The sequence below is a fragment of the Poecilia formosa genome, unplaced genomic scaffold (genome assembly GCF_000485575.1).
Source record: "Poecilia formosa unplaced genomic scaffold, Poecilia_formosa-5.1.2 Scaffold99, whole genome shotgun sequence".
Taxonomy (NCBI): domain Eukaryota; kingdom Metazoa; phylum Chordata; class Actinopteri; order Cyprinodontiformes; family Poeciliidae; genus Poecilia; species Poecilia formosa.
In genome coordinates, this window is record NW_006800038.1 from 1392063 (window position 1) to 1417285 (window position 25223).

General features: G+C 37.1%; 1 protein-coding gene across 1 annotated transcript in view; it reads left to right on the plus strand.

Moving 5' to 3' along the window:
- The window catches only part of samd4a (sterile alpha motif domain containing 4A), a 48870-nt gene that overhangs the window by 279 nt on the left and 23368 nt on the right, over positions 1 to 25223 (plus strand). The window contains exon 2 of the mRNA XM_007558799.2: positions 3137 to 3645. Coding sequence (XP_007558861.1) covers positions 3450 to 3645 — 196 coding nt within the window. The 5' untranslated portion in view covers positions 3137 to 3449. The remainder of the gene's footprint in view (positions 1 to 3136; positions 3646 to 25223) is intronic.

Sequence of the window (25223 nt, forward strand, 5' to 3'; positions counted from 1 at the left end):
TATTTATGTGTGTGTAACTTTAAAATTATTAATCCCATTATAAGGAGGATATTGTTGTTTTTCTTGGACGCACACGCAGTCGTATCCGCAGCAGGCTGGGTGCTGATGAAGCAGAGTGACAGTTTTAGACAGCAGATCTGCTCCCACATTTTGCTCCTCAGCTTTCCACTCTGGATCCGGGTCTCCCACGCAGACAGAGAACTCCCTTCTGCCGTTGAAGGCGAACCTATCATTGAAATAATGTCAGCAGCCGTCGGTAACCCGGCCGGCGTCCTCTGGAAAATTCAGCGCCAGGATTACCGACAGCTGTATTTTTAGGAATGGGTGGATACCAGAAACATTTTTCTTTTCTGTTTTTTTTTTGCCTTTATTTTTGTCCCGGCGGTGAATGCCACAACCCTATGCTGCATAGGCGACAGCTATAAATGCTCGGTTAAGTTTTCAGTTTGGCTTCTTTCAGTAAATAAATTTAAATTGTCCCACTGCAGCAGCAACAGGGACACTGACGCATCAGGCTGGACACAAGTCTGAATGAAAGAAGTTGAAAGTGACACACTGAGAAGTGGCGCAAAACCCACATGATCGACTCACAGGGCCGCTGTGTATGGGGGGCGCCAGAAAAAGGGTGTAAAAATAATTTCCAGTGGGATTTTCTTTATTTAGAGGTGAATTAATATGTTTGAACAGGTTAGATTATGGGTTATACCAAACATGTTTGTAACACTTTTTTGCATAAAATCATTCTTAGATAATGAGACTTCTGTCTGTCCTTTTTCAGAATGAGCTTTTTCAGGGCTCTTGTCACTTTAAATCCAAATAAGTTGCTGCTGGCGCTGCCCCCCTCCCCCACACTCAAAGTTTACATTTGAATGTGAAAATATACAGCTGTATATCGTAGAGCCTCCTGCACAACCAACAAGAATGCAGCAAGTGCTTTCAGGATGGTAAGTCATCAGCAAAACATTTGTCTTTTCCAGCAGCCATTGTACAGCACATCCATGCTGGAGCTGTTTGGGTTGCTTGTTGGAATGTCACTTAATCTGGGAAGGTTTTGAAACTGATCGTCTTCCAGACACTAAAAAACATTAACTTATTGCCTGGAAACTTTTTTCTTTTCTTTTCTTTTTTTTTTTTTTTTGCCTTTTTGCCTTGGGTTGTTTTTAGAAGCAGTTGATACCCAAATGAAAACACAAAAAATGTGAATACATACTCATGCTCTGCTTGGGTTGCTAGGTAATGGGGCAGTGCCCGTGGAATGTGATTTAACAAGCAGGAGGTTTTTGAAACAGCAAAAGACATTAAGTTATTGCTAATATAATGGGTCTATTTTATATTAAATACAATAGTGATTCTTGAGAATTGGGACAAAATGGGTTTTAATTTTCCCATATTTTTTTTTGTTGTTGTTATTTCTCAACCTTATGTATGTAAATATGACAAATAATGTTTAGGAAATGTAAAGATGCTAAGGTACAGGCTCCCAGTTGCAACATTTTTTAAAAAAATTACATTTTTAATCGACCTGACCCAGAACGTTGTCATCACCATCTGACAAAAATAAATAAAAAATAATTCTTAATGACCCTATTATTGATATTTTTACTCATTTTACAGATAAATGCTTCTCAAGAAACAAAAGAAATATTATTTAAAACCAAAAACAACAAAAAGGCCATCTGACGGAGTTGACAGTGCATGACAAAGTTGACACAGAACTGAAGGTGGTGACAAACTAGGGAATAAAATGAAAAACTTGGTACATGTGAAGTAATGCAATTCATATAAAATACATTAAAATGAATTAATTGCACATTTAAGTGAGATTTGACAACAATTTCACTGAAAGAGTCAGAAAAACTCTGATGGACTTGACATCTGACGGTGTTGAAAAAAAGCCAAACTACCTCAATTTATATGATGTTACTCTGAAGGAGGCCATATTGTAGCTCATCAGGTCCATTAAATCTTTACATTATACCAAAATTAAGCTTTTATTTCACAAAATGTCATCAAAGTTTTGTAAATTATCAGTTACGGAGTTGACACATCATGGTTGTGACAAGCAATTTAGGAATAAAACAGAAGAAAAAACTAAAGAATAACTTAAGCTAACCAGAGCCAACTAGCCCTCTTAGCAAAGGAAGAGATCATGGGGTCCTCAGAAGTTCTGGTGCCCCCCAATAATGCCTGATTTTTTTTACATTCTTTTGATTTCTGACGGTGTTGACAAAAACTAGGGACACATTTCAATGGAGTTGGAAAATATCTAAAATTATTTTTAATTCAATTTATTGATTCCTCTGTAATTATTTATATGACTACTTATACCTAATTGTCACAATATATAATTTTAGTATTTCCTTAATTGTTTTAAACTATTATAATGTGTTGAGTTCTGCTCCTGGACAAGGGCTGTTACAGGCCTCATCCACCAACTACAATGTTTAAAATAAAAAAATATTCAGCAAATACCTGGAAAATATACATTGTTGTGCTCACATGACCCAGGTTAGTTGAGTCAGATATTTGAAAAAAAATATTTTGTGTATATTTTATTTAAATTTTATGCTTTATCCATAGGACCTGTTTTGTCCCTATTCTCAAGAATCACTATTTAACCACGTAGTTTTATTTAATTTCATTTTAGGATCAATGGAGTATTGTTACATTGAATTTGAATGTCTGTTTAGAAGTAGTTGTGACCCAAATGTAAGTACAAAAATGTGGATACATGCTGGAGTTCCTCTGGGGTTGCTAGGTAACGGGGTTAGAGTTCCGCTGGGGTTGCTAGGTAACAGGGCTAGAGTTCCGCTGGGGTTGCTAGGTAACAGGGCTTGAGTTCTTCTGGGGTTGCTAGGCAACAGGCTGGAGTTTCGCTGGGGTTGCTAGGCAACAGCACAGTGCTCATGGAATGTTGCTCAACAATCTGGAGGTTTTTGAAACGGCTAGTTTTCCTGACACCAAAAAAACAAAAAAATGGTTTTTAGAAGCAGCCGAGACCCAATGGAAGTACAAAAATGTGAAATTTGAACAGCTGTTGTTTTGTGCTTGTGTAAATGACGTGCCTCAGGAAGTACGAAGTTGCAGTTTCCCTGTTGAACATGCTTCTCTTCTAATGCCTGACGTCTGCCTGCAGGCCTGACAGGGGATTCCCTGAAGGAAAATGCCACAGACTGAAGCTGCTGCGACACAGCTAGAGCTGGAAAAGAGCTGACTTGACACCGATCAATCCCATCTGAGATCCACCGTGCCGCCAGAAGCAGATCCGATCACCCCATGCCTGCTTAGAGCCAGATCCGCCTCTCCTCTCCTCCTGTCTCTCACTCGCTCAGCAAAGGAGATTATCAGGAATCGAAGGTGGTGTGGAAGCCCCTCCAGAAGGGATTTATCCGCCATCTGGGACGTCCCACCGCATCCGGCGGCGCCTCGTCCGTCCCGCCCGGCAGACCATGATGTTTCGGGATCAGGTGGGCGTGCTGGCCAGCTGGTTTAAGGGATGGAACGAGTGCGAGCAGACCGTGGCTCTGGTGTCGCTGCTGAAGAGGGTGAGCCGGACCCAGGCCCGATTCCTGCAGGTGTGCCTGGAGCACTCCCTGGCTGAATGCACAGAGCTGCAGGTCCTGGAGGGAGAGGCCAATAATCCAGGTAGGACGGCTTCTTCTCAGATTAAAAGACAAAAACACAAAACATTATCAAGTTTCTACTGCAAGTAAGTAAGGTTGAAATAAGACAAAACTAACTTACAAGTAACTTTTCAGCAAGAGATAAGAGCTTATTTAAGTAAATAATTCCTCAGTATTTAAGAAAAGATAAATGTTTGTTGGCAGATTATTTCCCTTATAAACCAGATTATAAAGGAAACAATCTGCCAATGAATCTAGTAGTTTCTTAAAATCAGTATTAATGAATTACACTGTGAAAGAAGCTCCTGTATCTTGCTAAAAAGTTATTTTAAGATCATTTTGACTTATTTCAAGTCTACTAATATTTGTACTAGAAATTAGACGAGAAGTACTTGGTAATCTTTTGTGGTTTTGCAGTGTATGACACAAAAAAGGAAGAGTACACTCAAATTCACGCTTCTGCTTTAATTTATTTTCACTACAATATTTTCATGACCCACATTTGTCACAGCATCAACAAATGTTGGTTCTGGTTGTGCATCAATATCAGTTATCACACTACAGGTTATTAATTAAACTGCAAAAACACAAAATCTAACCAAACATTTTTGTCTTATTTCTAGTGCAAATATCTCAGAACACTTGAAATAAGACTAAACTAATTTACATGTAACTTTTCAGCAAGATTTAAGCACTTCTTTAATTATTAATCATTTATTAATACTGATTAAAAATGTTCTGCTTCCACTGACAGATTATTTCACTTGTAACAAAACATTTTCCAATTTTATAAATGAAATAATCTGCCAGTGGAGCTAATACTTTTTCATCAATATTAAGGAATCTTTTACTTAAAACAAGCTCCAATCTCAATGTAAGTTAGTTTTGTCTTATTTTAAGTTTACTAAGATACTTGGTAAGATTTTGTGTTTTTGCAGTGATTTAACTTCCAATCGAGTGCAGTCAGCTTCTCTGCTCCTGGTTTAGAGAATCATCCCCACAGCATGATGCTGCCACCACCTTTGGGGTTGGTGTGCTAAGAGTGATGTGCGGTGTTACTTTTCTTCTTTGGAGTTCTGTCAACAAACTGTTTCTTGGTTGCCACTCCTCCAGAAACAAACCCAGCTTTATGTTCCTGTCACGTGAAATTAGTGAAGTTTGTGCTGTTAATGATTGTAAATGTAGAAATGAGTCCCAGGGGAAATTATTAGACGTTTCAGAGAGATTATTTCTTCCTGTAGAGTCTATCTGTGGGTGTTTGCTGGAGCAATGACTAATCTAATGACCAAATATTCGCTAAGCGAATGCTGTTGTTGTATTTTAGGCAACAAAATGTTTATTTTCTTGTTTTAAAAACTGTTTTTAATTTGCATCTTTTAATGTTGTTCTAATATTGTATAAAACAGCTTAACTGAGAAAATTTGCACAATATGCAATTTTTTTTAATTGTCAAAACAATCGATTGACAACTAAAAGTTTGCATTTCTTTCTCAGTATGTCTATATTCATTTCTGTCTGAGTTAAATCTGCAGACTTTTACCATTTTTGCTGTTTTCTGCTGCTTTTTAACCTAATTTACGGGTTTTATCACATGAAGATGTGCTGATAGCGTTTGGATCATCTCACCGGACGTGAAGTGGTGAGAAGCTGTTGCAGAATTGGCCGTTTTACAGTCTTGTAGCTCTTCCTGACCTGGTTTTGGGCCAAAGCAACAGGGGAAGCAGTAAGGAGGGGGTTCTGCCTCGGTTTCTGTTGCATCACACTGCAGCACGGCCATGGTAACAGAAACCCTGGCAACCAACTGGGCTCATGAAAAATAGAGTGCAGCGCTGCTGGGATGTAGCGGCACCTGTAACGGCGCATGGACGGGTTATCAGATCCGGTGAGCCGCTCCTGTCGGGTCACACTCCTCTCTCTGCTCTGTGTTATTGCTTGATAAAACCAGACATCAAAGCTGACGGCATGGCGTTTTCCCCGGAGACCCCTGGAAAAATAAAACTGTTTATACTGTCAGAGATCAAAGCGCAGCAGGGAAACCACCTGATATTACTCAACCACTGGTTCGTCTGGTGCCCATTGTAGGTCAGGAAGAGTATGAAATAAAACCTGAATGAAATGCTAAGAACTGGTGTTTCTTTATTTTGGAAATTAGTCAATAAAAAAAACATAACACTAATTCACTTTAGTGTTAAAGTTGAATTTCCTGCTACCCAATATTATATAAATAATAAATAAATCCCAACCGGTGTAAATAAGTTATCAAAGGCTGATAGTTCACACCTGATAGTCCAGTGGACTCGGTTTGATTGAGGACCAAAATTGCAGGATTTGTTGCATTTTCAGTTGCTGGGTTTCCCAAACAAATCAAACCCAACCTGTTCCCCTCCTCACCTGAGGGGGCGCTGCAACAAGAACCACTAGAGTAAATTACAGAAAAACCTCTGAAGAAGACACAGAGACCAACTTCCGTCTTCACAAAATGTAAGCAAAAATAGGGCGGTGTCAGGTTTTAGTGGCTGTAGGATTTCTCTTTTGTCTTTGACAAAAGTCTATGAGCCATTTCTCCTGCTAGCACTAGCTTAGCGTGTTTAATGTGGTTGTATTTACCCAGAATGCCCTGTGTTGCAGTCTGCTTCATAATTTTGGAGCAGTTTCCGGTCCGCTTGGTATTCTCATATACATTCGAACCGCACCAGAGTTCACTTCCACTGTACCAAGTCCAAGGTTTTTGGCGAACCAGAGTTTGATTAGCATTCACACCTAACCAACCGAACTGGACTTCCTAGACAAACAAAGAAGACTAAACTAAACGGGACTGGTGCGACCATTAGACACTGAAGGGAGCCATATTATTGTGATCATTTAAATGTAAGACATGTTAAAGTCATACTTTGACTTTAAATAAAGATATTTTAGACTTTTGTAGCAGCTACTACGATTAACGCTGTCACGGTAACACATTTTCCTGCACAGTAAATTGTCTCAGAGTTTATTGCGATACACGATAATATTGTTGTTTTGATATCATATCTGAGTGACATAATGGTAATAATGACATAATACATAAACACATTCTCAAAGATCAATAAACTTTAAATTCTAAAACCATTTAACACTAGAACTGGAAGATATTTTAAATATACAAAATAAATAAACAAAACGACAAATAAAATTAATTATGAAGTCTCTGTAAAACAAAATTAACCTTAAAAAAGGCTAATTGAGACCAAAACACCAAACTGAAACTTATATCATCCAGTTTTTGGTAGAAAGAGAAAAATGATTCAATTTATGATGCGATTAATTGATTTATTGCTTATTGTGACAGACCTAAATATAATCTTATCTATGTTTTTTACCGTTTATATATTATTATTTTTGTCATGTTTCCGTTTATCTGCATAGCACATTTAATCAACAAGGAAGTAAAAAAAGTGCTTTACATCATAAAAACCTCATACAGTCATCAATTATGATTATTATTATTATGTAACGGCTATAATACGAGCTTACTAGAACTTATTTTACTCATGCAGCTTGGTAAGAAATGACGGGGTCGGTGCAGGTTCACAGAGCGACTCGGTAAACAAAAGAAAAACTCTCACAGTCTTAGATAAAACGTGACTGTGCTGCAGGGGGAGAGCTAACAGTTGTGCAATGTGTGTAAACTGTAACTATGTACATACTCCACTCGGCCTCAGACAGTTCAGCTCATTTCTGTTTACAAAACAAAAGACGAGTAGCAGCTCCGCTGAGCAGCGCCACCTTCGCTTGCAGCTGAGTGGAGTTAATGCATTTTTCTTACAGTTAGAGAAAATTATACGAAACATTCTGCTGTGAATTTTGTATGGAGGAGAAATGGCTAATTCAATTTAATTAAATGTATTATTGGTCAAACTCTGATTCGGCCAGAAAACTGCATTCAGTGCTCTCTTAGTTGAAAATCATAATGTTGGTAGTTACTTACAGATTTTAAGACTGAGTAGGAAACCTCAACAAAATGCTGGATTTCCTGGATTACAAGTCACAGGACCAGCCAAACTGTGAAAAAAGTGACTTGTAGTCCAGAAAGTACGGTATTCCCTTACGAAATAAAAATTAACAACTTCAAAAAAAAATTCAAAGTGCATTGTTAGAAATTTTTGGGCTTTTTTGTTTGTGTATTTCATCAGCAAGAAAGCAAATGTTTGTCAACCCCCCGCCCCCCCAAGAAAAAACATGTTGTGTTGCAGAGAATCTTCAAATCTTCAGCACACTGCAAAAATATAAAATTTTGGTCTAGTTTCTAGCGAAAATACTTTAATACACTTGAAATAAGATAAAACTGACTCAAAAGTAACATTTCAGAATGTCATAGGTAAATAACTCCTTAGTATTGATGAAAAAGTAGTAGTAATTTCACTTATAAAAAGAAATTTCCCCATGGTAGAAGTGAAAGTATTTGTGTAATAAGATATTTGCACTAAAAACTAGACAAAAATACTTGGTCAGACTTTCTGTTTTTGCAGTGTAGAAGCAGCACTGTAGATTTTTAGGCACTGATCTAAACTGCATCAGGATGGAGCTTTAAAAAACCACCCATTCACTTTGATTGCAGACAGTACAGTTCTCTGTCGACCTACTGGCAGCTTGTGCTCGTTGCTCATCCTATTTATTGTAAATCTGTGAAAAGCAGAAGTGGAGCCTCCTGTGCAACCAACAAGTGTGAAGCAAGTGGTTTCTGGATGATAAGTTAACAGCAAAACACACATAAAAGCGGTAAAACCAGCTGACCAAACATGTTGGAGTTCTGTTTGGGTTGCTAGGTAATGGGCTCGCCTTAGCTGGGGTTGCTAGGTAACGGCGTTGCCTGTGGAATGTGACATAATCTGGAGCTCATTTTCCAGCCACCAAAAAACCATTAACTTACTGCCAAAACAACAGCTGGATGGTTTTTTAAGTGCTTGGGCCATTTTTAGAAGCAGTTAAGACCCAAATAGAAGCATAAAGACACATAAAATATGAATTTTATGATTGCTAGCTAGTTGGAGTGAAAGACGGCTTAAAGAATCCAAATGGAAGTCGTGGAAAATGTCCGTTTGACTCTTTATTTTGCTGTGAGCATCCATCAGCTGCCGGTGTCCTGCAGCAGCACTAAAAACCCTGGAAGTGGTAAAGCTACACAGAGCAGAGGGAAGACAGGGAGACTCATCTGGTTGGAAAAGAGGCGCATTCCTGTGGAACAACTGTAACTTTCTGTACCTCCGGAGTGAATTTTGGGCCTCGCCTCGCTGTTTTCCCTTTCACTTGTGTCAACTTGCGGTTGCCTTTTCCCTTCGCTGATTCAGCTCAGTAAGATTTGAATCAGTGGAGCTGCAGAGTCGACGTGAAAACACATGCTGCCGAGTAGAAGGGGGACGGAGAAGGTTGTGTAGTTACGTGATCTCTCTGGTATGTTGTGGTAGCTTGTTTGAGTGTTTAAGGGCTGGGGCAAGGCTGATATATCACTTTGCTTTGTTTCTGGGATATCATTTCTTTCATAATGCTGCAGATCAGGAAAACGTGTTGCAGCTTTCTTCAGATAAAGGTTGTTTCAGATATGCTTCATGTGTTAAAAACCAGCTGACGAGCAGAAAGCCCGTCATGGTTTGATTTGCAGATCGGAGCAGAGACGCTCCGGCCGCCTCAGGGTTAACTTCCCTGTGGGACATTTCGGGCTGCGAGTGGAAAACTCTTCGGAAAGTGTTGTACAAATGAAAGGAATCCTCTGTGACCTACTTCTCTGTGCGTCTCAGAGGCAGCTTTGTTTTGGCAGCGAGCGATGCGACTTTGTGTGCTCCTTGAGACGCAGCCTGAGTAAAACGGGGATCACCGCCTCACACACAGACTTCCACAGTTGTGATTTATTGCGTTTTGCTTTTTTTCCTCCCATGTTATTTTTGGATTGCTGGGATTTCCTTGGACTTTAGACTTTCTTTTAACAAGAAATGTGTAAATTCACATTTAAAATGCAAAACGTTTGTGTTTTTGTACACTTTGGGCTTAATTGCTGCTCTGAATATGTTATTCTTTCAGGAATTAGCCTTTTTTAGAGTTTGTATACTCAGCTAATGATTAATCGATTACTAAATTACATGACATGATTAGGTAATCATGTCAGAGTCATGATTTATTGTGTTTTGCTTCCCCCAACCCTCTCTAATTTTGGATTTCTGGGATTTCCTTGGACTTTAGACTTTCTTTTAACATGAAATGTGTAAATTAGGGCTGAAATGATTATTCATGTCAAGTAATTTAGTAATCAATTAATCATTCACTGGCAAACCCCAAAAAAAGCCAAATAAGGAAAGAAAGAAAAAATTAAAACAAAAAAATAACCCCTTTTTTGAGTTTGCATATGCCAGTAAACGATTAATCGATTACTAAATTACTTGAAATGATTAATCGTTTCATCCCTCATTTATAAATTTCTTGCTAAAAGACAATGTAAAGTCCAAGAAAATCCCAGAAATCCAAAAGTAACAAGGGAGGGAAAGAAAGCAAAACGCAATAAATCATGACTCTGACATGATTACTTAATTGTACCAAGTAATTTTTAGTAATCGATTAATCGCTAACTGGAGCATACAAACTCTAAAATGACTATTTACTATTTCTAATTGTCAGAGTTTACCCAACACTAATATTGTATAAAAAATCTTAAGTGTATGAAATGAAAAATCAGCAGAATGTCAATTTTTTAAAATCTGATTAATCGTCTGAATAATTGATTAGATATTTTATTTTAGGTATTTGTTTAATATCTAATATTTGTTTATTTGCATTTTTATGTATTTCTAGTGTTGCATAAAATACGCTTAAGTGGTTAAATGAAAAATCTACAGAATGTGGTAATTTTTTATACGATTAATCATCAGAATGATTGATTACTAAAATAATTGTTATTTGCATCTTAAATTTGAAACCCAAAACTAAAACAATTAAAGCTCAGATCACTCCATATAAATTGTTTCTAAGTTTTTGGCAGATTCTGATTACCATATCACAGCTCTGTCCTATTTTTTGTGCGTTATCGATCTTTTTATAGCGTATTTGAGTAAAGGGTTAGTCTTAAAAGGAAGGATATTGGAGGAGACTTAAAATAGCCGTCAGAGTTTTCTCTGGAAGATTCCCACTCAGGATGCAGTGTGAGGGTGGGGTCTGGGCAGGACAGTGGGCCTGCTGTTCTGAATGACTAACATCATTTTAAAGTGCTGCGGCGCTGACTCGGCCTGCACAGCTGTTTGTGCTGGAAACCGGACCTCGAAGAGTTGAAAAGTACACGCAGCTGAACAGACCGAGCCAGAACTCCCTAAGATACAGTTTAGGATTATTATTATTAATCAGGATTGAACAATTAATCGATTTTAATCAATATTGAGTAATCGTACTTAATTATAGATTAATTATTTGATTATCGATTAATCAAAATTTTTGTATTATGAACATTAAAATTTAGGAAAATCAGGATATTTTTTCTTTTTTTTCACCAGTGTTCTTGTTGGGTTTCAGTCGTTCAGAGTAGGACTGGACAATAAATCAATATTTATTGCAATAGATCATGCATCTGATACATATTCAATAGATGGAGTATTCACTGAGCTCCAATCTGGAACCGCACAGCATTCTGGGAGTTTTTCCTCTGGTAGAGAGAGGAAAGACTTTAGTTGCTCAACCTCTCCTGTCAGCTAAGCTAGGTTAGCTTAGCTGACAGGAGAGGCTAACTCACTCACGACTAACTCACTCACTCGGTCTTTAGTTACCTAGCAACTCACTCACTCTTTGGTTACCTAGCAACTCACTCACTCTTTGGTTTCCTAGCAACTCATTCACTCTGTGGTTACCTAGCAACAACTTGAGCAACTTGTGCAGCAGCAGTTTTAGGTTTCATCTCTTTGACTCACAACTGCTTAAAAACAAAAAATAAAACAACGGTGTGGAGTGAAAGCTATGGCTAAAACAGGAAAGGTCTCACCACCAGTTTGGAAAAATGTCAGATATTTTCAATGAAAAAACTAATCAATAATTAATAATTATTGATATCAACTGATATGAAACAGGTTTTTCAGCCATACCGTGCGACCGTAGTTCAGAGCGATTTCAACACGCTCAGGGCGGCCATCTTGTTTGACAACCTTGTGTTTTACAGCTTCTATTTATTTGAACTCTGACTGAATATTAGGCCCAGGCTACGATGCTTTTTCATGTTTGATTGTGAGAATAAAGTTTAAATACTACCAGAATAAAATCAGAATATTAGGAGAATAAAATAGGAATTTTATGAGATCTCCAACACAAAAATAAATATGTCGAACATTTTAATATGCCATAAATCAATTTTATCAGTTCATTGACATTTTGGTTTTTAAAGATTTAAATTTTGGAAATCTGCATTTTTTTTCCCTACTAATGTGTCCATTTTCCAGAGTGATGTCAGTATGCCCAGGGCGGCCATCTTGTTTTAGAAGTGTTTTCTACAGCTTCAACTTATTTGGACATTGAATTCAGGACAGAATATAAGTCAGGCTAAGATTTTTATTTTCTTTACAAAAATAGTCAAGAATACAAGAATACAGTCTTAGTAATATGAGAATAAAGCAATATGACAGAGTTTAAATAATGTGAGAAGAAAGTTATAATATTAGAAGGATGAAGTAGTAACTTTATGAGAACTTCAACACGAAAAATAAACAATTTATTTTCAAAGCTTTTTTCTCTCAACACATTTTTCTTGTTTAGGATGTTCTTCTGGTAAAATTAATCGTTTTACTGCTAATTTTATAGCTGTATTCTTGTAATTTAACAAAAAATCTTGTATTCTTGCCCTAATAATCTTGTTGTACAACTTTCAAGAGGAATGATTGAAATAAAATCCAGTTTTAGAAAATATTTCCTCTTATTTGTTTTTTAGAAAACGGTGAGAAAATAAATAATTTATCAAATTTTTAAAAAATCTGAGATTTATCTTTTGGCCACATTTCCCTCAATTATTTATTCATTTATTTAAAATGGGCTCAGTTTTACCGATTTCTTCAGCCGTGACAAGCATGTAGTTTCACCTTTTTGTAGTCCAGACGCGTCTCATCGGTTTTCCACTCGGTACGTTCAAAAACGCCAAATATGTCAAATTCCTTTGGCTAAAAATCCAGGAACTGATCCCAGATCAAAGCTGCATTTATTCCGAATGCTCCGAGCTTTTCCCCTACGTCTGCTAATGTGGAACAAAATCCATTTCTCTCCACGATGACTAAGTTCTCAGGAAGGCTTGTGTTGTATAATGACTCATATCAGCGAGTGAAGTTCTGCTGCGCTCCCTGCCTAAACTGGGCCTGATGAAAACCTGGCCTGGAAGTCCGCATTCCTGCCTGAGGCGCTCAATTGTTCCAGTGTTGGGGATACTGTCTAGGAATGTGGGCCCAGTCTTGAGTTGAGTAAAACAGGAGTTTTTTCCAGAGTAAGAAGGTGGGGGTGCGTTCAGTGGAAAGGAAACTGATTCCACCCACAGTGGAGGGAAGGTCTCCCGAGTCCACAGCGGTATGGAAGAGATGGGTGGGGAAGGAAAAAGATGAACAGCGGGGAGGACTGGTTTCCATTTGGAGCTGAAGTTCATCTCACATCCTTCATACACGGACGCCATGTGAGCTGTTGCAACCAACATTTGGACATTTATTTGAAAAAATAGTACAAAAAAACTTAGACAAGATATCCGTTAATGAGTTAATCTAAAGTTGATTCGACTAATGACCCTTTAATAAACAGCCATTTTCCTAAAAACCTGAGTATGAAAAGGAACAACCATCTTTTCACAACATAAATTGGCTAAATTTTCCACCAAACACTGAATTTAGAAAAACAATGACTTGGTAATCTTATCTTTGGGATTTTGCAGTGTTATAATCTGGATTTATAGATTCATTAATGGTGGGATTATCTTGACCTTGACTGGAGAACAATGTTCATGCAATAACATACAATTTATTAAAATTATAAGTGTGAGTTTTCTTTTCTTTTTTTTGCCATTTATGGTCAGAATTAGGGATGCTAGCTATCAATTTGTGAGTTTATCTGAAGTTGATTGACTAACGGTTAATTGATAAGCGGCGATTTCCTTACAAACCTGAGTTTTCTCTTGTATCAGGAGGAACGAACATCTTTCCATAACATAAAGGGCTTACATTTTCCTTAAAGACTAAATAAATTAAAAAAAATGTTAATCTTACCAAAATTTGGTAATATTTTGTGGTTGTTTTTTGTTCAAACTATTAAAATGGGCAATTCTAAGCATTTTAAGACGTATAAGAACAGTTTGTGGATTTTAGCTTTTGACGGGTCGCTGTGGTTCCTAACCCAGGTTCAGTGCATGTAAAGTGTACAATGTTAGTTATTTGCCATAAATTTAAAGTTTAGGTGCATCTCTAAATTAAAAATCCGTTGCTGAGCCGTCTAAACCAGCATTTCTGAGTCTTTTAATTCATATTTAGCTTGGAAAGGACACAGCCAACACATTGAAGAGAGTAAAATTGACACTGAAAAACACAGAAGAGGAGAACATTTACTGCATTTTACTCCACAGCCCATTTAGTAAAATGGTTGTGGTGAAACACTTGTGTATCTTTCAACTGTCTAATGTACTTTGTGTTTTATTCTGAGAAATTAATGCTCATGTTCTGCCCTCTGAATTAACAACCCTATGTTTGTTTTTAGAACAGTGTTGAAAACATTTTCATCACTACAAAAAGTGATTTTTTTGTTGTACAGTTTGGAGGAAAAAACTAAATTGAGAGAAAATGTGACCGAATTTTTCTCCACACACCCCGATAAACGCTGCTTATGTCTGTAAGCCTCCCAGAGATGGGAAGATGGGCGGGTTGAGCCAAAAAACTCTTGTCACTGGTTCCAGAGCCAAACTATTTCATCTCACCCACGCATGAGCAAACGGTTTATTTCTGGAAGTTGACGCTGTGTTCTGTGAACTCCCACTGAACCTCAGGAATGGGGACAGACTTTATGCCAAACGATCAACACAGCAAACAAAATAAAGCTAATCTTTTTCACTCCGGACCTCAACAGTAACGGTATTTCCTACCTGCAGGTGTGAAGGAGTTTTCTTTGAAACAGTTTGAGCTGAATGGTCAAAGAGAAGGAGGCAGACGAGCCGTTGGTGATGGACGAGGCGACTCCTGCCTCATAAATCCTGCAGGTTTAGTTTGTCATCCTGTGCTTCTCGTCTTCAAAACCAGACTGATGCTAATTCACTCTTATTGATTACGACTGAAAGGACAGTCCACTAATGGGGGTTTAAAAGAAAAAACAGGATAATGGAGAGGCATTGACTGCAGTCTTCCAAGAGTATTATGTGTTTATTTGAAGCTTACAGTTATACCTGCAATGATTAATAGAATTAATCGTGATTAATTGATTATTCAAATAATCGCCAACTAATTTAATAGTTGATTAATCATTAACTGGAGTTTACAGACTCTATTTGCTGAAAGAACAAGACACTCAGACAAGTAATTAAGACAAAACTGCACAAAAATGTATATATTTTGCATCTCAAATAAAATCAGAGCCAGAAGGCGGGTCTTGGCGCTGTCAATCACCTGGTAAAGGTTAGCCATGAATAAAAAATAATTAAAAATGATGGAAATCTATTAATTTCTATGGTAAAATGGTTAAAAATAGAAGACAGTGATACTATGACCTTTGAAGCAACAGCAGACGGAGTATTTCTTTATTTAGCTCCACAGGTGTGTAATGTTGTTGTATCAACAAGCTGAAGTTTACATGTACATGTGTAGAGGAGCTGGAGGAGGACAGGTACCAGCCTCTCCTGTCTCAACCCGACCAGAATCAGAACCATACGTTTGTGCAGCGAGTCGGTCCGGTCTGCCCGGTTTCATTTCCACCCAGTCCTCAGTGAACCTGTTGTTATACAGCAGACGTTTGTTTAACGGTTCTGCAGCCACCCAGCTGACCAGTGCTGCAGGATGTGGATGTAGAGTAAAAGAATATATTTAAGTTTACGTTTAAAAACACTAACGGTAATTTTTATATTCATTACTGCTGGAAAAATGGTCTTGATACACTTCTGGATGTTTAATATTTTGTAGATTTGCTGCTTTTTAAATTCCTTTTCAGTGAAGTTTCCGTCCCAGGCTCTTTCACAATATCTTTGTTAAAGCTGGTGTACATAGCTTTTATTATAAATATATATTTTTTACATATATTTTGAAATTGTCACTATATTGTGACATTGTGGTATTCAATTAATCCATTTAGTAATTGTTCATATCTAGGTCTGAAGCAACTAAAAGAGATTAAGTTTGATCACGATTAATCAAATTAATCATGATTAATTAATCGTTAGTTACTGTTACTAACAATTAACGATTACTATAATAATTGTTAGCTGCAGCTCCGATGTACAGCGCATCTGGAAAGTATTCACAGCTTTTTCTTTTTCCACATTTTAATATCTAGTGTCTGAAGATACGAGGAGAACAACATCATCTATAAAAATACATCCTTTTTAAAGACTGAGTTTACTGTTGGGTTCAGGATGAGGACTTTGTCCTGTTTTACTTCATTAGCATGTTTCAGTCTATAAGGACTTCTTCACAAATGTTTTTGCAAATATGATGATCTCTTTTGGGACATGACAAAATGTACCAAAAATGAAGATGCACAAAGAGTGAGTGGTTCTTGGCTTCTACTTCCTTAAATAGAGGTTCTGGCAGAACAGAGGCTCACATTCCCAGCATAGCTGCTGCATTCAGAGCCTCCCCAAACTCTGGAGCGCTTCTCCTTACGTCTGCAGGTAGACCGCAGACCTCTGCACCGCTTTGTCCTGACCAGAGAGGGAAATGTCTGGCATGAAAACTAAAGGAAGAGGAATAATTCACAGTTTGTTCATATCTTTGGAATTCCATTTGAGTCTCAACTGCTTCTAAAAACAGCCCAACTGTAAAAAAAAAAACCCTGCTGGATTTTTTTTTTTGGCAAGAAGTTCATATTTTTTGGTGTGTGGAAAATGATACGTTTCAAAAACCTCCCAAATGTTAAACCACATTCCACAGGCTCTATGCCGTTACCTAGCAACCCCAGCAGAGCCCAGCGCCGTTACCTAGCAACCCCAGCAGAGCCAAGCCCCGTTACCTAGCAACCCAAGCTGAGTTCCGGCGCTTTTGGTCCGCTAGTTCTAATATATAGAATATACTTTATTGATCCTCAAGTGGAAATTGCTTATTAGTTGACAAGCTATTCCATATAAGGTGTTAAATATTAGTAAATAACCATAAACAACATAAGATTTATGTAAAATAAAAATAATAATCCTAAGTAATAATCCTTAATCAAGAAATTTAAGCTGTCACAGCAGAATGTAGACAGAATAAAAGAGCAACAGAAATGAAAAAACTGCTGTTTTTCATTTTTCTATTCTGGTCAGGGTAGGAAAAATCATCATGTAAGCTAAACTAGAAATATAATTATGAAACTATCACTATATACACAACATACAGATGTGCATATATACATATATGGACATGCACACATAAATATACATTTACAAAACGTATACATGCCGCTGTGTGCACTGTATAAAGGCTGATGGAAAAGACAAGTGTTTTGTTGTTGACTTAGCAGCCAGAAACCACTTGCTTCATTGTTGTTGGTTATACAGGAGGCTTTACTAATGCTTTTCAAAGATGTACACATATGCATATTTTTTCAGCCATTTTCACATGTTAGTATAAACACTGAGTTAAGGGGTGTAAAATGTCATTACCTAAGAATGATTTTGTGAACAAAAAGTAATGAGGCCATATCCTAACCTGCTAAACAAAGCAAAATTCCTTTAAAATAAAGGTGTTGTGTTTGATTGAAGAGTGGAGCTATCGTCTGGTTTGGCTGCGAACTTGTTTAAAGGAGGAAGTGAGGCGTGAACTTCGCTCCGACGAAGCCAACGGAGCAGGATGTGTCCACAGGAGCCTGGATGATGCTTTTCCTCTGTGCTGAAGGGAGACACAAACACACACACTCTCAGCATCAACAAACACCTCATTGTCATGCAGGTGCTTCCCACTTTGCAGACAGCTGTTTTGGCTACTGTTTCAAACATTGAACAGAATAAATAAATAAGCGGCTCAGAGGAAGACACCTGCTGGCTGAAGAGTTGCACAGAGCTTAAAAAGATGAGAGCTGAGCTTCATTTAATCTCAACAGGTGTGAAACAAAACTGGGGCTGGTTGACATTTGTTTATTGTTGTTGCTCATAGGGATCTTCATTTTCATAGATCGCTGTTGAGCTAATGAAAACTAATGTCTTCTTCTGGCCTTTCTGACACATTCAGGCAACTCTTGGCTTTTTTTGTATCTCATAAGTTTATTTTGTGCAAACAGTAGTTTTCAGTATTTTCTACACTTTGCAACATATTTACAAAGTTTTTTTTTAAATCTTAAATGCAAAATGCATACATTTTTGCCATTACTGCTTTCATTGTGTTATATGATGGCTCATTGTAGATAGAAAAAAATGAGTAAACTGCTGCCAAAAAAACCCTGAAATTTCCTTGGTTTTGTAGAGATTAATCTCTAAATTGTTTGTTGATATTGAGGATGTGTGTGTGTGTGTGTGTGTGTTTGAAAAGTTGCTGGATGTTTCAGAAATTAAAAAATTTTCAACTTTTGAAACTCAGAAATTTCCATGTTTTTTAAAAAAAAAAACCCAAAAAAACATGGATAATCTGGATAATCTCAAAATTTCTGATCGTTTTCTAGTAAATGTTTGACTTTTCAAACTTGTCCTGGTTTTTCCTAGAAACTTTTTTGGTGCAAGTTAACTTCTTCTTTCCTTTTACAGTGGCCTTAATACACCATCGTAATGCTCCACTTAGTCAGTTACAAAATTAGTTGATAATTAGTTCAGTAATTGATTCATTACATTTAAGCCGATTAATCTTTTCAGTCCTAATTGTAAATGACAAAACCGCTACCATTAATTAGTTTGTTACCTATTTTTAGACGTTTTCTGACTAAACGTGAATCAATCTGTCTGTGAAATGCTCAGGGTGGCGTCCAGCTGAGTGCTGCACCAAACAAAAAGCTTGTTGCTGACGAGATGCTGCAGACCCAGATCGGCAGGAATTTCAGGGTTACTGCAGAGGTCAAGCAGTTTGCCACACAAGAGTGCAAATATCAGGCTCAGGTTTGCTTTTGTGCAGGGAGTACTTTCCTGTTCCGCCAACAGTGTTAGCCTGGCCATCAGTGATGTCTAAAAGAGCTCTAACATGGGCACCCCGCTATATTGCAGTTGATTTTATGTCTTTGGGAAACATTTTTGAAAAAGTAGTTTAATAAAATTTGGCTATATTGCTTCCATTTTTACTGCTCAAGTTATATATAAAAATGTATTTTACTAGTTTAGCTTACTACACAATTTTAAGAGAAACTTTAAGTCCTATTTTTTATTACTTGTAACTATAACTGAAATGATTAATCAATTGTTGAAATAACATTAACTATTTTAGTAATCGATTTATCATTGACTGGGGCATAAAGACTCAGGTCATTTGTAGACAGAACTACATTGTGAGAGCAGTAACTAAGCCAAAACTACACAAAAATACATAAATTCTGCATTTAAGAATTATAAACATGCTTTAGCCAAAATTCCTCAAGTGGAATAGTTTGAGCTTCACCTGTTTCAAATTCACTACAGTAATGCTATATTATTGCAATTTAGGGAATAAAATGTTTATTTTCTCATTTAAAAAAGGAATTGAATAATTTATTTGTATCTATTATAGTACTTGAATAAAACATGGTTAAATGAAAAATGTGCCAATTTTTTAAAACTGATTAATCATTAATTTGAGTATAAACTCTCAAAAAGGGTCATTTGCAGAAAGAACACTGTCAAAGCAGAAATTAAACCAAACATAAAAATGCATAAAAATCACATGCAAGACAAGAACATCTTTGTTTAAAAAAGTTAAATGAAAAATTTGCCAATTTCTTCCACTGATTAATCAATTAATCACCAGATTAATTGATTTAAATGTTTGTTCTTTTTTTCTTGAAAAGTGACTTCTCTAACTTGATATTTTCCATTTCTTTCTTTTTTTCCCTACTTGGTTTGGTGATGATATAATATAAAGTTAGTGAAAGTATATATGAATCAGGCAGTAAGTGTACTTGTGATTAAGGTGCAGCACTCTCTGGATCATGAGGAATCTCTCCATTCTTCAGCAGCAGAGCCTGTGGTATGCCAGCACATTCCCCACTGCTGAGCTGGAGAATCCAGTCGGAAAGCAGGAACAGGAACTTTTCCCTCACACCGCCCAGTCACTACTCGGATTTACTGAAAAAAAGAAAACAAACAAAAAAAACAACTTTGTTCTCGTCTAGTAACACCCACCACTACAAATTTGTTCCCTCATTCTTTCCAGACAACATCCTGAATCCATGAATGTGTCATTTATTAGAAAAGAGGAAGGCAAAATGGAAAAGAATTTGGAAAAACTAAGCATATTGATGCATTGATTAACATGACTGGTATTATCTTCTGGAAGGTTTTATCCATAATGGTTTAAGAATTTAATTTAAATCAGTATTGGTTCTCCTCTGGCAGTTTTTCTAGTTTGTATTATAAATATTCATCAATGTTAAATTTGCTACTGTTATGTTTTGATACTGTAAAAAATTGGCTGAAAAGCAGCAAAGGAATCTAAATATTTGAGTCTGGAAAGTAATCCCAGCACATTTATTTCTTGTTTTGCACCCATCATCTTCAAGTATGAGCTAGGCATTGTGGGATGTTTCATCCCAACTGTTTCATAACAACTAAAAAGCTCAAAGGAATTTATTCGCTGTAAAAACACAGTCTTACCAACATTTTTGCCAAGTTTCTAATGCAAATATTTCAGTACACTTGAAATAAGACAAAACTAACTTAAAAGTAACTTTTCAGAATATGAGAGCTTGTTGTAAGTCAGTAATTCATTAACATAGATGAGATACTTTTTCCTCAATATTCAAGAATTATTTACTAAAAATAAGTGCCTATATTTTGCTGAAAAGTTAGTCAGTTTTGTCTTATTTCAAGTGTGCTAAGATATTTGGACAATACACTAGTCAAAAATACTTGGTAAGATTGTGCTAAAACCTGAGTGCTAAAACCTAGTTTTAGCACTCAGGTGGTAGAGAAATTATCTACCAGCAGGAGCTCCACTAAAGTTGGACGTGGCTTAATTTGAGGTCAGAAGTGACTAGACTAATGCTATTTTTTTAGTCATTATGATCTGAATTAAGGATGCATGTTATCTAAAGTTAATTAGTAAGCGGCCTTTTTCTTAAAAACGTGTGAACTGAGCGTCTTTCCATAAAGACATATGCTTAATTAAAAAATAAATTAAAAATAATTACAGTTTAACATTATTTTGTCAGCTGCAGTGAATACTGACTAAATAAACAGAAAGTTGTGGTTTTCTCACATTAATAAATTTAGGCATTTATAAAATAGAACAGTAACCTTTTCTGACTAGAAAGATGGAACTTAAGGAACTTGTCGAGCTTGTCTGAACCGAACCGCAGAAAAAGCATTTTGCGTCCCACACCGGACTCCGGACCGTTTCTCTTCAGGCATACCCCCGCCGCCATCTTTGTTTCTCGTACAACTGCGACCAGCGACGCCCTCTGCTGAACGGCTGCTAAACCACAACACTAAAGTAGGTCAAGCGGACGTTAGCTTATCTATTGGAACAAATGTTACTCAAATAAACCATTAATTGATCATTGTTTGCATCCAAACTTAACTGACTTGTTTACAGTTGGTGTAGTCTCAGTTTTTGAGCTCAATGCTGACTACGATGTTTACTCAACATGAGGAAGGTTAGCTTTGTTGATAGAGATATAAGGTTGATTTTTAGATGGATTTAAGCTGTAACGTGATGGAAGAATGTCCTGTAAGTCAAATCAGGCGAGGATATTTGAGTGTGGATCACAGAATAGGACATAAAGCTGCTGCGTCATTGACCAGTCTAACCGCTGTCTTATCTGTAGCACAGTCTGCCTTGTTGTGGCTTTGCACGCTGTCGACTCGTCTATATTTAGCATGAGCGGAATCATGTGTCTCCACCAGTTTGGCTTGTTGTGTATGTGTGTTTCGCTGTCCATTCGGGTTTGTTTTTGTTTGCATCAGTGTGTAACAAAGGAGCTCAAACCATCACATTGTTTCCACCGCCATCCCTCGTTTCTCGTGATCAGAGTCCGAAATGAAAGGACAAGCGGGCCGGATCCGGGTCAGGGTTAAATGTGTTTGCAACAGACTCGGGTTACTTGGAGATTTAATTTGATTTGCACTATTTAATGAGATTTTCACTCGCTTTTGTTGCCGTTCCTGGCTGAAAGATGGACGACTGTTTTTGGTAAGCAGAGCTAGATTACGATAAATGTCATCCAGATGAGGAAATCTCACAACTGCTTTCAATCACTCGTCTTGTCAGTTACTGCTGAAGATGATGCAGCAGGGGCGGCTCCAAAAAAGTTCTGAAAGGGGTGACCAAATGGGGGCCAGTAACAATCTGGTTTGGCTCATCAAAAAGTGTTGGACTTATTTAGTCTTTTCTGTAAGACTAAATAAATGCAATATTAGTAAATCAAACAAAATTTATAAGGAAAGAAAACTAACGTATGATTAGTAATAAAACTGTATTTATAGATGGATGATGGATAGATAATGTCTAAAAAGGTAAAAATAAATGCATTAATAAATAACTGTATAAATAAAATGAAGACATTAATTCTGTTAAGTGAAACTATTAATGGAACTAGATTTCTTAATTAAATTTAAGAAGTTATTGACTTAAATCAGGTTCCTACATCTCGCTGAAAAGTTATTTGTAAGTTAGTTTTCTCTTATTTCAAGTGTAATAAGATATTTGCACTAGAATCTAGAGAAAAAATCCTAATATATTAAGAACATCAGTTCTACCTTAAGAAATAGGTCTTTATCTACGTCTACTTGAATTCAAGTTCTAGTTTTTATTTGTGATGATCCACAGGTCAGAGCTAGAATCTAGTTGGAGCAGTAAATTAAGCTCCATTTACACCAAAATAGACCAGAACAAAACTTTGATCGCTGAAATCCGTCCGTCCATGGTCTCCCGTACACCAGGACATTCGACCTCCTTGGCTGGAGTGACTCAGACGACTTTCCCGTCTGTCTGCCTGCTTTCTGTTTGTGTTGCGCTTTCAGACGGCCAGCTTGTGGCGCAAAAGGTGGCGGGTCTGACTTGAGGGAAACCGAGCAGGGATTAGTCACAGGGCGGCGGAGCTGTGTTGAATGCGCCGCTCTTGTTTCGGTGCCACTGATGGCGTCAAAGGGCAGCGGTCGGCCAGGGTGGCGTGCACTCTGTGCCAGCAGGGAGCTGCTGTGTCAGCCCCTCAACAGATGACTCCCTGTCTGAGGTTTCACTGGTTCTTTCAGCGGTTCCTCTCAGTGAATCTGGTGTGATTCACAGTCTACTGTTTACAGTACCTGTCGCTAGCCTGAAGTTCTGGATTTGAACTGTGATTTTTATTCATTTTAAACGGGACCTGTTGGGGAAAATTCACTGAAGCAGGTTAAGTTCCCAGGGGGATAGATTTGTGTATGACACAGACCGAGAGTGGGGTAGGGGGATTGCACTTATGTCGCTCTACTTTAAGAATAACGTTTAAAATAAGTAATAATACTGCTTTAACCGTCCATTCTGTACAGTTGAATGATACAACTGTACAGAATGATCAATACAGTTGTTTTTTTTAGGTATAAATTAATGTTTTTTCTTGTCTGGAAATTTCCTCCGGAATGTTAAGTCATATTCGACTAGGACAGTGCTGTTACCTAGCAACCCCAGCAATGCCCAGCCGGTTACCTAGCAACCCAAGCGAAACTTTGGTCAGTTGGTTTTAACACTGCAAAGTATTTTTGACTAGTTTTTTGTGCAAATATCTTAGTTTGGTTTTATTTCAAGTGCACTGACTTACAAGTAACTTTTCAGTGAGTATGAGTTTAAGTCACTAATTCCTAAATATTGAGGAAATTAAGGTAATTAAGATAATTTTTGATTATTAAAAATTAAAAGTAATTTTATTTATACCGCACATTTTTAGCAACAAGGCAATTCAAAGTGCTTTTAGGAAATAGTACTTGTTCCACTGATCGGTTTTCTCTTATGGTAAAAATGTTGTGTGTTAAGTGAAATAATCTGCTAGTAGAACTAATATGTTTTGATCAATAAAAGGCGCTTGTTTTATTTGCTTAAAACAAAACTTTTTAACAATATTTTGCTAAAAAGTTACTTGTGAGTTAGTTTTGTCCTATTTCAAGTGTACTAAGATACTTACACTAAAACTAGACCAAAAATACTTGATAGGACTGTGTTTTTGCTGCATATAGCGCAGGCAGCGATAAGACCAGTTGACCAAATGTGCTGGAATTCTGCTTGGGTTGCTAGGTGACCGGGCTGAGCTTAACTCGGGTTGCTAGGTAACTGTGCCCTCTAATCAAATATGACTCAGGAATCAAATGGCTAGTTTTCCTGTGTACTAGTGTTTTATTGTTGACTTACCATCTAGAAACCTCTTGCTGCATTATTGCTGATTGTGCTGGAGGCTCCAGTTCTGCTTTTCAAATATGTACGGTTGTATTATTGCACATATATTAGTAGCCAATTTCACATGTGAGTGAAAACATTGAGTTGGGGGGTCGTGACCATCAGCAGCTTATTTGGATTTAATGACAGGATGCCCTAAAACAGCTCATTCTGAACTGAGCAAACTAAAATCTCATTATCTAAGAATGATTTTGTGCAAAATATGTAATAAACATGTTTTGTTTCACCCACAGACCTATCCCAAACTGTTCAAGGAAGCATAGTGGCTCACCTTTAATAGCGGTTGTTGAATGTGTTAAAGGGATGCTCCAGATTTGTGCACCGTTGTGACCCAACTGATTAGAACCAGATCCATATGTGAAAACATAGCGCATGTTTCTGTTAGCCGTTGACCTTTAACCCCTGTTAGGTTTTAACTGTGACTCCTCTGAGTGATGAAAGCTGGTTCACGGTCAGTGTGAGGTGAACCGCTCCACTTTGACTTGGTGACCTTTTTAACCTTTGTAAATCCAGTCAAAAAGGCATAAAGTATCTTGAGCTTCAGGTTTATGTTTTTTAGCCATTCTCTTCTTACTGATTGATGTACTTTCAGTTTTTTTTTACATGAGAAACTGTCTTGTTATAAATATGCCAGTGGGACTAGAACTGTTTCATCAATATTAAGGAATTAAAACAAGCTCCTACATCTTGCTGAAAAATATGTTAGTTTTCTCTCATTTCATATTTTCACTAGAAACTAGACAAAAGCTCTTGGTAAGATTTTGTGTTTTTGCAGTGTGTGATCTATTAGCTCATTTTATCTTGACGTCAGATATAAACTTGAAACAGCTGTGGGATTTCAGATCAGTGATTAATACAAATATGATTTTATTTTATTCTTTTAAATAAATACCACAGTCTTTTAGGGAAATCTTTACTGTTT